At 44.6% G+C, this 14,018-nt stretch overlaps 3 protein-coding genes across 8 annotated transcripts; 1 reads left to right on the forward strand and 2 right to left on the reverse strand.

Moving 5' to 3' along the window:
- Window positions 1-723: 723 nt before the first annotated feature.
- LOC114442513 (beta-crystallin B1-like) lies at window positions 724-13,631 on the reverse strand. Of its 4 annotated transcripts, none has more exons than XM_028416116.1 (8): window positions 13,366-13,631; window positions 3,804-3,895; window positions 2,378-2,494; window positions 2,134-2,231; window positions 1,905-2,023; window positions 1,690-1,822; window positions 1,453-1,595; window positions 724-1,373 (listed from the first exon to the last, which is right to left on the reverse strand). In XM_028416116.1, the coding sequence occupies exons 4-8, from the start codon at window positions 2,224-2,226 to the stop codon at window positions 1,202-1,204; spliced, it is 660 nt and encodes a 219-aa protein (XP_028271917.1). In that variant the 5' UTR covers window positions 2,227-2,231; window positions 2,378-2,494; window positions 3,804-3,895; window positions 13,366-13,631; the 3' UTR covers window positions 724-1,201. The 4 variants fall into 4 exon arrangements, with proteins under 4 accessions (XP_028271917.1, XP_028271916.1, XP_028271915.1 ...); XM_028416115.1 differs by having other exon boundaries at window positions 2,378-2,497; XM_028416114.1 differs by having other exon boundaries at window positions 2,378-2,576.
- Window positions 3,828-4,884, forward strand: cryba1l1 (crystallin, beta A1, like 1). The gene is made up of 5 exons (XM_028416117.1): window positions 3,828-3,902; window positions 4,034-4,152; window positions 4,284-4,425; window positions 4,511-4,653; window positions 4,737-4,884. Exons 1-5 carry the CDS (start codon window positions 3,828-3,830, stop codon window positions 4,882-4,884), a joined length of 627 nt encoding a protein of 208 aa, XP_028271918.1.
- Window positions 6,237-12,182, reverse strand: LOC114442512 (uncharacterized). 3 transcript variants are annotated; one of them, XM_028416110.1, is made up of 6 exons: window positions 10,549-12,182; window positions 8,586-10,447; window positions 8,259-8,519; window positions 7,940-8,056; window positions 6,757-7,531; window positions 6,238-6,670 (listed from the first exon to the last, which is right to left on the reverse strand). In XM_028416110.1, exons 1-6 carry the CDS (start codon window positions 10,670-10,672, stop codon window positions 6,654-6,656), a joined length of 3,156 nt encoding a protein of 1,051 aa, XP_028271911.1. In that variant the 5' UTR covers window positions 10,673-12,182; the 3' UTR covers window positions 6,238-6,653. The 3 variants fall into 3 exon arrangements, with proteins under 3 accessions (XP_028271910.1, XP_028271911.1, XP_028271912.1); XM_028416109.1 differs by having other exon boundaries at window positions 6,237-7,531; XM_028416111.1 differs by having other exon boundaries at window positions 6,238-7,531; window positions 10,562-10,690.
- Window positions 13,632-14,018: the final 387 nt, after the last annotated feature.

The raw sequence follows: 14,018 nt of genomic DNA on the forward strand, positions 1-14,018 counted from the left end.
TTAGATGTATTTTTATATATGAGTGTTTACTGAAGAGTCAAATGTTTGTAAAATTGTAAAATGATTTTTTTTTAACTTAATAAAACACAGTTTTGAGTGAATTATTCTGGCACATTATGGACAAACTAGCCTGCAGTTAATGTGATTGCACAAGCTAAACATCAGTATTGCTGCAACCCACTGCTGCTAACAAAGAGGTGTCATCAGTCAAGTTAAATTTTAACTTGTACTGTTTGTCTTTAATTAGTATTGAGTATTATACCATGCTGTGTAGACCATGTTCTCTTGTTAGACAAGCACTGGTGTGGCCCATCAGATTTACAAACACAGACACATTCATTCAATCTGGATGTAGATCTGATTTAACCCTCTGCTAAAGCAGACAGAGCAGTTATGACAGGAATAAATACCAGTTCCTAATTTAAAAAGGATACTTTTTAATTTTATTGCAATGCAAAAAAAACAATTCTTCTGATATGACTTACCTGCAAGCTATGTGTTACAGAACCCACACCACACCAGCATGTCACATGATCAGCGGCATGTGGCCAACTTGCTTTCTATTTATATATAGTATTTAAACAGACATCTGGTGGAGCATTGATTGATCAATCATTCAGTTTTGTTGTCATATACATTTTAATGTATGTATTTGTTTCATTAATAACAACAACAACATCTTTGAAATCAAGGTTTTCCTTTTTATTGAAAACTTGGCCAGGATTCTGTACAGCAGAGAGGATGTGCAAAGCACAGGGGCAAGAAGACAGGGGGCAAGGGGGCTCTAGGGACTCAGTTTCCCATGGTGCATCATACCCTGAGCCGAAAAATTGTGTGTGTAAAACAGCAAGAGGCGTTTGTGTTCCCTCATTGGTGTCTCAGAGGACAGTGGGGGGGAGCAATGTAAGTGAGGGACTAAAAAAAAGGGGAGAAAAGGGGGGGAAAGCAAAGCTCAGCCCATAGGGGAGAAAGAGAAAAGTAGAGACAGAGAGGAATGGAGGGTGGGCTTTGTGGTCCAGCTGGTCCATCCACTGAGGTGTTGTCTCTGATCAGGGGCAGAAATAGATCCTCACCCTTCCCCTCACTGTATTAGACCTTTTTTTTTACTGAGGTCACAGCCTCAGACATCTCTCCCCCTTTCCCTCTTCCTCCGCCCCTCTCCCTCACTTCCGCTCTTTCTCTTTCTCTCCTTCCCTGAGCCTCACTTGCTGGCCATGGTGTAGCAGCCCTGTTGGTGCCACTGCATGTCACGGATACGCCTCACAGACTGGAACTGAGGACAACGGGCACCATACTCATTGAAGTGCCTGTAGTCACCCTTCTCCAGCAGGTACTGGCTGCCACGGTATCCAGGGAACTGGTATCCCACCCAGCTGGGAGAGAGAGAGAAACGTGTAAGGTTTTGTTCTGTCATTAGAATTTCCTGAGCTCCACTGGTTTTTTGATACTCACGTTCCACAGCTGACCATGATGCTGCCCACTCTGTCGGTGAAGCCATAGGAGAACATGCTAGGAACATCATCGTCCATGATCTCCATCTTGCGGCCCTTGAACTCTCCCACCTCGTACAGGCAGATCTTGTGCTTCTCGGGGTCCTAAAGGAGGGAAAAACCAAATGAGATGAGTTTTATTTGAAGAAGTCAGGAGCAAAACAGGAAAGAAGAACCTGACATATGAGATCTTTTTTACCATTCTGACGGGCCTGAAGGACAGCAGGTAGTCATTCCTCTGGCAGTTGCTCCAAGAGTCCCAGCGAGGATACTCTCCCTTCTCCAGGATGTACATCTCACCGCAGAAGTTCATCTGCTCAAATCCCACGAAGCTGCAGACAAGACAGCGTATTATAAGTCAGCAAGGATCAATGAGAAAATCAACATGTTAGGATGGATTTTCTTCTGACTTACGGTCCACACTCAACACGCAGGGAACGCACGCGGTCCATGCCCATCTCACACACATTCATGCACTCATTGCAGATCTCGATCATGCGACCCTGGAAGTTCTCCTGGTCGAACACGTACATCTGGCAGAAGCAAAAGCACAAAGACAAGTCAGTAAACGTCTGGCTCATGTCTCAGTGTGGCAGCTGTTTTCTGCATGTGATCCAGGAGTCCTCAGAGAAACCAGACCTACCTTGTAGGACATCATTCCCATCTCAGACTTCTTGCTCTGAGCAGCCTTCCCATCGGTCTGGGAAGAAGTCTTGGACTTATCTCCACTGGACATGATTACTGAGTGGAAAGAATGAGAGAGGGTTCGTCTGTGAGGTCCATGAGGAGGATGCACCAAAAGTATATCCAAGTATAGACAGTAATCTGTATATTTTACTGCCTCTTTCGTTGGTGTATACGTGTGTGTGTGTGTGTGTGTACCTTACCTGTCTGTGTGCGATGCCTGCGCCGAGCCTCACTCAGAGTGTGTGCGGCTCGGAGTGCGCCCCTCCTTTTTATACGCTGGCGCCCACAGGAGAGGGATTATGGGAAGAGAAACAAACCTGCTGAGGTCAGAGGCAGGAGACAAAAGAAACCTCACATCATCACAGAGGGACGGACGGAGGGGATGGGCAGGCACAGAAGCTGGGGAACAGAATCAAAACATAAATTTTATAATTCAGATTAAAAGTGTAGTCAAGTCCAGTCTGTTCACACAGAAACCATATCCAGCAGGCTTTCCAACCAACAGAGGAAGTTTCAGATGTGTAATTTTCACAGTAATTCATCTCAGTATGCTTCCCTTATGTCACATACATATAAATATGTTCCATATCAAGGACCTCAGCATAGTCTAAAGGACCACTGACAACAAAAAGGTGATTTTTGGCACATACAGGCTGGTTCTGGCTTATGGGTAGCTGTTTAATATGTATGTATAATCCGGGGCTTCATTAATAAACGCACTGTTTTTGCAGGTATCACACTCCTGGACAGATGCACCTGCTGCACCCTTGAAGGTGCGCGCGCATCCGCGTGTGGTGACAATGAGGGTTTTACGTGTGAAGAGACAAAAATGAAACTTTCACCGTCCTTCTATCATTTCTACACCCAGTCATCTCCTTCTGTGTGCCTCTCTGTTGCTGCGCCGTTAATCCTCACATTCTGCAGTCCGATCCAGGCCCATTGTGCCGGGGCACGCGCTGGACTGCTGACCGGGGTCCGAACATACCGGAGCGCCTTTGTTCCACAGCCTCAGCAGCACTATGGGATCTGCTGAGCTGGCCGCTGGAGCAGGACAACAGCATCCAGCGGCCACGCAACCGCGCAGGGAACGCGCCCCGCCACTGCTTGCTCTACTGCTGCTTCTGTGCCGAGTGGACAGTTTGAGTGGTCCGAGCTATAGGCGAGGACGCGCAGCAGTACAGGCGCGCTCCCCAGCCGTCGGTATAAAACTGAAGCGCCAGGTTCTCTCAAAGCTCTACGCGAGGCAGGCGGTAGGCGCGTACCACTCCCGAGCTCTTCCAATAAAGTGCCAATCTAGGTAAGGCTGCATCTCTGCTCTCAACTCAGCTCAGGGTCACAGGCAAGGTGCTTTCACACAGAAATCCAAAAGCACTTTCTGACACCTGTACACACTTTTATTAAATTAAATTAAATTAAATTAAATTAAATTAAATTAAATTAAATTAAATTAAATTAAATTAAATTTTAATTCGATGGTTTTTTTTGGGCCAGACCCCCTCCAGAAATGTGCATGTAGAATTAACTAACTGTGCAGCATAAATGCTTCATAAAAATTAGCTGCCTCATTATCGTTTACACTCAGGCAAGTCTAGGAATGACCGATGCTCTGACATAACCTACCTTTACCTTTTTGTCACCTCAGGAGTTAAGATGTACAGAACTACAAGATCCCCAATGATGCAGCCGCTGGTCAGCTCAGGAATGGGCATGGCTCCTTTCTTCAAGGTAAGCACACACAAATTACACAATTAAATATAAGACAAAATATAAGAAAAAAAAAAAGATTTCCCATGCGCATCCCCTTTCAGTGTAAAAGGTAAAGGTGCATTATAACCGTCTTTGCTGTGTCTCCTCAGGTGACTGTGTTCGAGCAGGAGCACTTCCAGGGCAAGTGCCTGGAGTTCACCTCTGAGTGCTGCAACATCCAGGAGTGCGGACTGGACAACATCCGCTCCATCAGGGTGGAGAGCGGAGCGTAAGTCTCAAACTTTGGTCGCTCAATAGAAGAAGAGGAGCCATGTGGCTGAGTGAGCTGCACCTCAGCATGTCTTTGACCAAAAGGTTAGAATCACATCCTAATCCCCCTCTCTCTCTGTCTGCGTGCAGCTGGGTGGGCTTCGAGCACCATGACTTCCAGGGCCAGCAGTTCATCCTGGAGAGAGGAGAGTACCCCCACTGGGACGCTTACAGTGGTTCCATCTCCTACCATGTGGAGCGTCTCATGTCTCTGCGCCCCATCTACTGTGCCGTGAGTACCTCCTGACTCCTCCATTACTATACCTACTCATCTGTCAGAAATCAAACATCTAAATCTGCCTCTCTGTCCCATTCAGTCCCACCAGAGCAGTCGCATGATCATTTTTGAGAGGGAGAACTTCATGGGCCGCAACGTGGAGCTCTGCGATGACTACCCCTCTCTGCAGGGCATGGGCTGGATGATGCCTGAGGTTGGCTCCATGCATGTGCAGTGTGGCGCGTAAGTACATCCCAACTTCACTGTAAATGCTTTTCTTAGTGATTCTGCACCCTCCACATCTGACCCATCCTTCTGTCCCACAGCTTTGTGTGCTACCAGTACCCTGGCTACAGGGGCCAGCAGTACATCATGGAGTGTGAGAGACACAGTGGAGACTACCAGCACTGGAGGAACTGGGGCTCCCATTGTCAGACCCCCCAGATCCAGTCCATCAGGCGCATCCAGCACTGAGAGGAGGAGGAGGACAGGCTGAGACTGAGGCCACGGCCCACGGACAGCAGCTCCCCTTCACCCCCGCTTCCCTCACCCACCCAACCACCCGCCCTCCCTCCTCTCTTTCACTCTTTCTCTCTTTAAGCTTTTTCTTCCTCTTGACTTGAGCCGCCCCAACCTGACAACATCATTCACAGCCGCTGCCAGAGTGTGATAAGAGACAATATCGCACTGTAAAACCACAGGGAAACACATGCTCCACACATAACACGCTGACACCGCTGACACTCACACAGTGTCTTTTTATTTGGGTTAGAGGTCCCTACACACTGACAGACAAACACACACCTGTGCTGTACTCTCACCTGAACTTGGGGACAAGTAGAGGACTCTAAAGAGATGAAGCTCCAACTTGGTGCCATGTCTACAGAAACCTCCTCCCAAGCTGCACTCTCTCTCCTCAGCGCAGCAGACTGTGCTGTGGTGCAGCTCAGATGTGTTTTGCTGTTGTGTGCAGGGAGGTTGATCCACAGGTTGATAACTAATAAACTAATTTTCACTTCATGTATTCTTGTTTTGTTATTTATAATAAATGCCTAATGAATGGTAAATATGTTAATAAAGTGGGCCACTTCCCTCCCTTTCTTCTGTTTCCTGCAGGCTTAAAGGTTCCACTAACATCTGTAGAGTTTTTTTACTTTAATGTTTATTGCAGTTATATTTTTGTAGTTTTTATAAAGATAAAATTGTGTGAAAAATCTAAATCATCACATACTTTTTGTGTTACTGTTTTGATGCTTCATCTAAGACATAAAGCAGTTTTACTAACACTGTTCAGTGTGCCAAATGAGAGCTGCCAAAATGAACCCTGCTGCACATGCACCAGTTTAAGAGGTATATATAAAAAACATTCAAAGTAGGAACAACTGGTGTAATCTGTAACAGTGGGTTTAATAAGCAGTGAAACTTTCCCTGGCTGCCCAAGACCCATTCACACTTAAAATCACCTGATGCTGACATAAAAGGATAAAAAAAGCCAGCTCAGTGAACTAAAACCAGTGAGAAATAATGATGGAGGAAGAGCGGCTCCATGTTAGCATGACTGCGCACCCTCACAGACATACCTGCATTAACGTTTTATAAATATTGAACTATCAATCAAATATGTCTGCAGTGTTGTTTCAATAAGTAAAATTGAAATTAAATACAATCAAACAACTTAGATATGAAGATCAACAGAGAAATGTTTATTGCAGAAACCAGATCCTGGAACCAAAAGTGCCATGACGAAACACTGCCAAACAACCTGGCCATAAAAATAATTTAAAAAAAAATAAAAGTTATTCTGAAGGCTTATGTGGTTAAAGTCATATATACAACTTATAAAACACTGATTAGTCCTTTGACGGTACTAAACCTGAACGTTTCCAGTTAAACAATGCTAAATGTTTTAAAACAATTACAAACACATTCTGAACACATATGTAATATAAACCTTGTAACCGTACATAAAACCAGTGATTCACTGCCAGAAGTACAAAAAGTAAAAGTAAGTAAAGTGCTAACCTTTGACAACTTGACAAAGTCTGCACCTTTACAGATTTGAAATTAAATATCTGCACACAGGCCTGTTGTCCTGTTCTAACCTAAGTGCACAGATCTTCTTTTCCTTAACATTAACAGACAAGGGAAACAAATGTCTCTCACATAATTGTCTGAACACTATAAAAACAGAAGGTAATTTAAAGACTGCTTCAAAACGAGATCACGTACATCTTGAAACTTCATCACCTGTAACTTGCAGCTAAATGAAAGAAATTGAGAAAGAAAAGGAAAATGAAACCAGACATCATGGATGCCAAAGTTACAGCTCTCTGTGTTTTTGCTCACAGCAGTTCAGTCTGTCTTCTTCTTCAAAAACGTCAACATCCTCATCCGCATCCTCTTCCCCAGTTTCTGAAGATTCAGTCCAGCTGATGATGATCGGATCAGGGACGGGACTGGAACCTCCGATCACATCGATGTCCTCGTCTTCTTCCTGGCTTCGTGTTGACTCCACACTCAACCCACCAAGTGAAGGTGAAACTGAAGGCTTAATGTCAACATCACAATGTGCTGTTGTGGCCTGGCTGTGGTCCTTTTCTGCTCCTTTGTTCTCCAGAGTCTCTGAGTCCACATTGTCTCCTTCCACATCAATGATCTCATCAGAGCTGCTCTCTACCTCTTCAGCTGCTGAACGGTCCAGAGCTTCCATGATTTCACAGCACACTGGACTTTCCTTTTGTTCATCTCTTTGCAAACACTCTCCAACAATGGACAAAAAAACAGTCTCTACATCTATTATCTCCTCAGGTTTCATGCTTGCTGAATCTACAGGGTGTGGTATACATGATCCTTGGGTTGGTTGATGTGTCACTGGCTCAAGGCAAACCCTCTTGCTCACAAGAGTGTCCTCATCTAATTCCGCTCCCCTCTTTTGTCCGTTCCTTAATGTCTCTGCACTTTCTTCTTGTTGCTGGACATTTGATTCTTCTTCAGAGTTCTCTTGATTTTGCTGCAGTTCTAGGTCAACTGGCAATCTCTCATCTTCTGAAGAACTGGGAGTTCTTTTTTTCTTCTGGTGCTTGGCAGCTAAGGGGGGCTGTTCAAGAAAGGGCTCAGAGTCCTGTTGGACCAATTAACTTCATTAGATTATATAAAGGAAGACAGTCTATATGCTCTGGAAGGCTGAAAGGTTAAGTTAAATGTTATCTTGAGCTAAAAACAGGCATCATCCTTCGCACACGCTTATAATACCAGCTACCTCTTATTGTTATTATTATTATTTCTTATATATATATATTTTTTATTATATATTATTGTTAGGGTAGGTGATGGGAGACCTTGAAAGCTGAGCAAAGTAATGGACAAACACTGTTTACATTGGACTCGGTTTAGGAGCCAGTCATGGAGACACATTTAATTATTCTCACATTGGCTTCATTTCTCAGCCGTTGTGACCAGAAAGTAGTAGATAAGCAGAAAAAAAGCTTTGAAGACAAAGATTTTCACTTGTGAAAAGACTTTTGCTTACCAAAATGTGTGCTTTCTTGAATCTGCTCCTGATTGGGTAAATCTTTCTGCTCCAAAACTCTTTCTTCTGTGACACACCTGGTGACAGCTTCTCACTGCTGCTTGTTTTTTCAGGACACTAAAAAGATATACACAGGAAGAATATTAACTAAATAATTTCCATATTAACTATTGTTCAGTCAGCCAACACTTGTGTAATGTAATGTGGAATATTAAGTTAATGTAAAGTATGTAAAGCATCAGTGGTAAATTGTGTGATCTTCTGCTGGGCTGCCCAACATGAGAAACATGAGTAAAGAGTTGTGAGAAAGGTTTGTCACCTTGTTTTGAAGACTCTGCCAGCTGTGTCCCTGAAGTATCCTTTCGACTGGCAGCAGGCCTCTCCTTTCCAGTTTTACCACAGGCATCTGCTGTAGCTGTTTATCTATTTGGTCAAGAACAGTTTTGTTCTTTCTGTCGGCTGACAATGTCCGCTTCCTCACCCTCACTTTCTTTTTCTCTAACGAGAACATATACTGTTTTGTTGTTCTCTTCTTCTTCTTTTGTCCTCTGGATTTTCTTGATGTTCCCTCAGCATTCTCCTGTTTGGGAAAAACCGTGTGGTTAATGAAGGCTTTCTGTAGTTTGGCTGTTTCAGAGCATCCTACCTGGCTTTCTGTATTTTGTAGATGAGGCGTCCGATTCTTTCTTGTTTTGTATTTGGGCTGGTTCGCCTCTGCAGAGCTTTGCGGCGTCTCTCTCTCTTCCCTGACATTAGAGCTTTCAACATGCTTTTCAAATGACTGAAGGAAGTGGTCCAGCATCTGATTCAGCTCTCCCTCAGACTGCTGCTGAAGAACAGGTGCGCCGCCATTTGCAGAATTGGAACAACCGACTCCTCTGTCTACAACAACGGCTTCTGTGTCATTAGTATAGTACTGCTGCTCTCTGATTGGTGAAAGGGGTCGCTGAGAATGTCGAGCGGCGTTGTTGCTGTTTGGTAAAATGTTGAGCCCCCGCATGACTTCCTCCAGGAGACGTTCAATGTGTTCAGGCTGGTCCTCATGAGGTGGAGGGGGCGCGGGAGGCAAGGAGGCTGTGTGGAGGAGAGACATTGCTGAAGACACATAGGAGGTTGCAGGTGATGACAGGTTGGGGTTTGGAGAAGGCTGAATAGCAGGACTGGAGACACAAGTATGAACATTGCAGTCTCTCATGGGAGGGAAAGGACAAGGAACTGATGTTGTTGATCCTGTCATCAGACTTTGTAGCCTCCTTCCATGCTGGCTGCGACCATCTTTTCCCTCAGAGCAGAGCAGCAGATCTCCACTTTGGCTAAACTCCCACACTTTGCTGCGCCTTCTTCTTTGTTGGCCTTTGGCTGGATTGAGAAGCTCTCGGGTCTTCAAGCTCAACTTCCTCCCAACGGCTCCTCCACCCTGACCAGTCCTGGGTACCCTCATTCCGTACCTCTGCAGAAAAAGTTTATGCAGCTTGACCACAGTTACCTCCTGCACGTCCACCGTCTGAGTAAACGCTCCCCGACCCATCCCTCCCGTTCGTGCTCGTGGTCTCCTGGCTCTTCTTTCTCCCGTCCTGCCTCTCCTGCTACCGCTCACCCGAGTGCCTCGTCTCCTCCCTGCTCTCCCCCTACGTGAACACTCCTCTTGGCCTGTGCTCAGGAAGTAGTTGATGAATCCTGGGATGTTGCTTTGAAACTGCTCAATATGTGCATCCTCCCACTCTCCAGCCACTGCACCTTGAGGGCTAGTCCAACAGTTTGGATGGTCAGCAGCACAGTGGATCATTTGACTGGAAAAATGAGGAAGGGACTGAGGGGCAGATGTGTGTGGCACTGGCACAACAGTGACAGATGTGCCTGTGGCTGCTGCTGATTGTTGCTCTGAGGCAGAAGGCGTAGAGGAAGGTTGGCATGCTTGGTTTTCATTTGGTGGGTAGATGAGGGATATGGGGACGATCTGAGGGACAGCATATGAATCTTTCTGACCTAAACTCTGGAGCGTATCCATATCAATAGTCTCATAGGAGTAGGTTGGTTGGGGAGGGGGAGCTGTGTTTATCTGCAGCTGCTCTGTCTGAGTCTGCATGTCATTTCCACCGTTTGATTGTGTCTCTTTCCACAGAAAGACACTTCCATTTCTCACCTCTCTCCTCCATCTGCTGCCATGGATCACCTCAACTATCTGAGGTTCTGTCTGCACTCCTACTTCAAAACAGTCAACTTCTTTCCTGGTTTTGCTTCTACAATCTTTTTTTGTAACCTCCACCAGCCCGTGGATGCCCAGCTTGGCTGCTGCAGAAACAGCCTCTTGTTTTTCCTTTTCTCCTTCTCCTGCCATCTCTCCAGTGTACACAAGTCCAACTATGCGGAGCAGGGTGGATAAACTCAGGTCCTTAAACTCAAAAAGGTGGCTCTGTCCTCCAGGAGCAGCTGGTTTAGAGGAAAGAGAGGAGGAGATGTGGGGGCTGATAGCTGACAGAAGACAACTGTGTACTGGCACTGATAAACCTGCAGGATAAGAAAGCTGTCAGTCAGGATAATACCAATCGCAACTATACAAAACTAAAATACAGTTGTCTACATGCATAGTGCCTTGGTACAAAACAGACTTTTTGAATATACCGCCTGCTTTGAGAAGAGTGTCACAAAACCGGCTGCACTGTTGCTGTCTCTGCAGCTCAGTGAGGAGGAGGTCCTCAAACCCCGGCTTCTGGTAGCACCACATTTCCCCATCCACTTCAGTAGAAGAGATGAGAAGAGGAGAGTAAATGAATAAAAGTAATGCACACACGAGAGGCAATAAAACACTTTTCTTAACACAATACAGCCATTTGTTAATGATTATTGGCATGAATTTGCCTCTTTAGATCATTTAATATACAAAAATAGAAAGACATTGATTTTTGTATGGGTACAATAAATAGCACAACTACATACAAACACTATCAGTCCACCATCTCCGACATAAAACTGTGTTGGCCAGATTATTACTATTATTATGACTCACACATTTACTTCTTCTTTGGTGTCTTTGGCTCTTTAGTGATTGTTCTTAACTTTTTTTTGCCCAGACTGTACTGCTATACAAGCTTTACATTTATTATAACATTATTGTACATGATTTTTATTTGTGCAACATTGTTATAAGTGTTGTTATTGTTTCATTCAATACAACTTTCCAGCAGATTGAGAAGTCTGCTGGTTCGAGCACATCACAAGTATTTCTGCTTGTTTTTTTCACCATACCAAACTCTGCAGCAGCAGAGCATTGCTATAATCTTTCTGTTTAAGTTTCCACCGTGTGTGTGTATGTGTATGTGTGCGTTTAGCAACAGAGCTAACGTCTTTTAATAAACATTCTGCAGTAACGACAGTCCGAGCGCATTTTAACTGGAGTCCCTTGCAGGTTAGCATTATTGCTAACAACTAGCTAACAGTGACCCACACATTCAGGCCGTAGGTGTAAGCTAGTCATGACACCTGTCAGCTAACAGGAACAACACAAGATGCAGTCACTCACCTTTTCGGCTCTTGCGCTGTATATCCGCTCCCTCGTCAAACAAATAAAATCCGTTTTAAAAATTATTTTTAGCTCATTGGACAGTGTTTTGTTTTGTTTTTTTCAGCTTCTTTGCCCGGTATAACGAGGTCAACCACAGGTCAGCGTGGTGACCAGCGGGATCGGCACCGTGCAGTATGCCGCACGGCCGCTAGGGGCGGCAGCGACACCACACAGACCAACCACAACAACAAACCAGAGCAGTCACTGGCAGCACTTCCGCTTTCGTCGAAAAACACTGGAAGTTTGTTGAGATATGTATTGATTTACACCAGTCAACCTTACAGTCAATTGTTTCTTATGTACACTGAGCTAAAAGCTAAAACAGATCTATTGCAACAGTCCCGCAATAAATAGTATTTCCAAGAAGGAAAGTTTGATCCATTTATAGCATTCAGCAGTAAGTGAATCAGCACCTCTTAACTATTCTTACTTACCTTAATCTAAAAATGTCAATTTAATGTCCTGCTGTATCAAAACAGTGCAACAATGTTAAACGGTAACTCCACCCCGTCACTGGGCAGAGAGGTTTTTTGTTTGTGTTGTCAGACAACACAACAGTTGGTGTGTGAACTACACTAATGTCTTCAGATCAGAAAACCAGCCAACAAGAACATGCAGTAATCCTGTTTCAACCTGTAGAGGGTACTCACTGCACACATTTATAACATTCTCTGACAAATTTAAATAGGCTACTTTGCATTAGAGTGTCATTAATAGAACCTGGATCTGTTCACAGCACTATGAAATACCCACACACACATCAATTTTTAAGCTCGGACTGTGCTTCCCTGTGGGGACACAATGAAATGTAATCTTGTGTTAACTGTTTCCCCTCAACTCTATTACTGGTGTGAGGTAAAGAAGTTTAATGACTTGACTTTGGATACAGTGTCATGAGTAAGAACTTTAGGCCAAAGTTTTTACATTTATATGGACACCAAAATGTCCCTTTAGAAAAAGTTTAGACTTAAGTGACAGCTAGAAAAAGGCAAAGTCTACCACTGTGGTCAGCTCTTTGTTGACTTTATGAAAGGCTGACACTGCCTCACATGCACACATGTACCATATAAGACGTTTTAGTTCACACAGGCTTCCTGGAGATCCCTTTCATTTCAGCTAAAGTGATGGAGGATGAGATCAGCTTATATGGTTTCCCATCACTTCAGCAGTCTCTCTGTAGCTGGACAAATGAAGCTTGTATCTGGTGGTGTAAAACATTCATGCTCCTTTATGGACAGTAGGGTGGTATTGAAGTAACGCAAAGCTGGAATCTGGTACCAAAAACAAACAAATATCCGTCTGTGTTGTCTTAACAAAAGAAGAAACAGCTTCTCCAGTTTATGTTGTCTCATTGTCTCTGTGCAGGCCAAGAAGGACTTGCTCTAATAATGGAGAGGGGACTGGGCTGAAAGCCTTGATATGGGACTGAGAGTCCTGTTGGTGTGGTGTCGGTCGGGGCCAGCGTTCATTAAACTTGACAAAGAAGAGTGGATCCTTGAAGGGCCCCCCATAGATGATGGCCTGCATCAGATACACAAGGGCCATGACCATGAAGCTGATGAGAAAGAAGGGGATGAAGGGCCGCAGATGGTGCAAAGCCACCCTAATCCCGTAGCCCAGGCCACTGAGGCTGCTCTCCTTGCCAGTGTGGGTGGTGTGACGGGAGGAATCTGGGGCCGGAGTGCGCTCAAGGGACTCATCATCTGAGTGTGAAGAGGACGCACCAGGGGGACTGAGCGAATCCATGCGTTACAAAGCAAAACAAGGTTGTTCCTTTGTGCTCACTTTCCTGCACAAATCAGCTTGAGAGATCATGAGGACGGACGCATGAAGCCACACATAGTCTGTGGGTTGGTTTCCCTACCTTATCATGTACAGTAGTGTCCCTAATGTGAGCTCCAGTGATGAATGCAGTGCAAATATACCCCACGGCAAGTGATTCCTCTGTGATCCTCTGCTGTATCCCTCCGAGTTTCCTTCCCACCAGTTTTCCCTCAGATATAGTGTGCTGAAATTAAACGTCGCTGCTTCTATTTGAGTTTTAGGGAAAGGAAATGAGGAACAGCAGGGGAGCTGTAAATAGATATGAGACCAGGAGAGAGGGAGGGAGCAAGAATCCGCTGCGTCCGATGGTCTCAGATTTAAGGAGTGTGCGGCAGCTGCACAGACAAACTTTACACACACTGAAGTGACTAACAGAACCACGCACGCTCACTTGCTAATCAGATATCTTTGTGACAGCCAGAGGACAAATCATTAATGTGTCTGTGCTGTAGAGCACAGCTTTAATATTATCACAGAGCCAACAGAGAGATGTACTGGCTCATGTTTTCTCTTTAATACATTTTTTTCATAATACACACACTCTCTGTGCGACAACCTTAGTTGTTTATAATTTGTAGCTTTGTTTATGTATCTTTGATCTGCATTGTGTGACTTACTGGAAACTCAAATCATACTATTTGTTTATAAATGAAGCACATCCTCACGAATTACCGGCATATTTGGTCAGTTTTC

The sequence above is a fragment of the Parambassis ranga genome, chromosome 10 (assembly GCF_900634625.1).
Source record: "Parambassis ranga chromosome 10, fParRan2.1, whole genome shotgun sequence".
In the NCBI taxonomy this organism is placed as follows: Eukaryota; Metazoa; Chordata; class Actinopteri; family Ambassidae; genus Parambassis; species Parambassis ranga.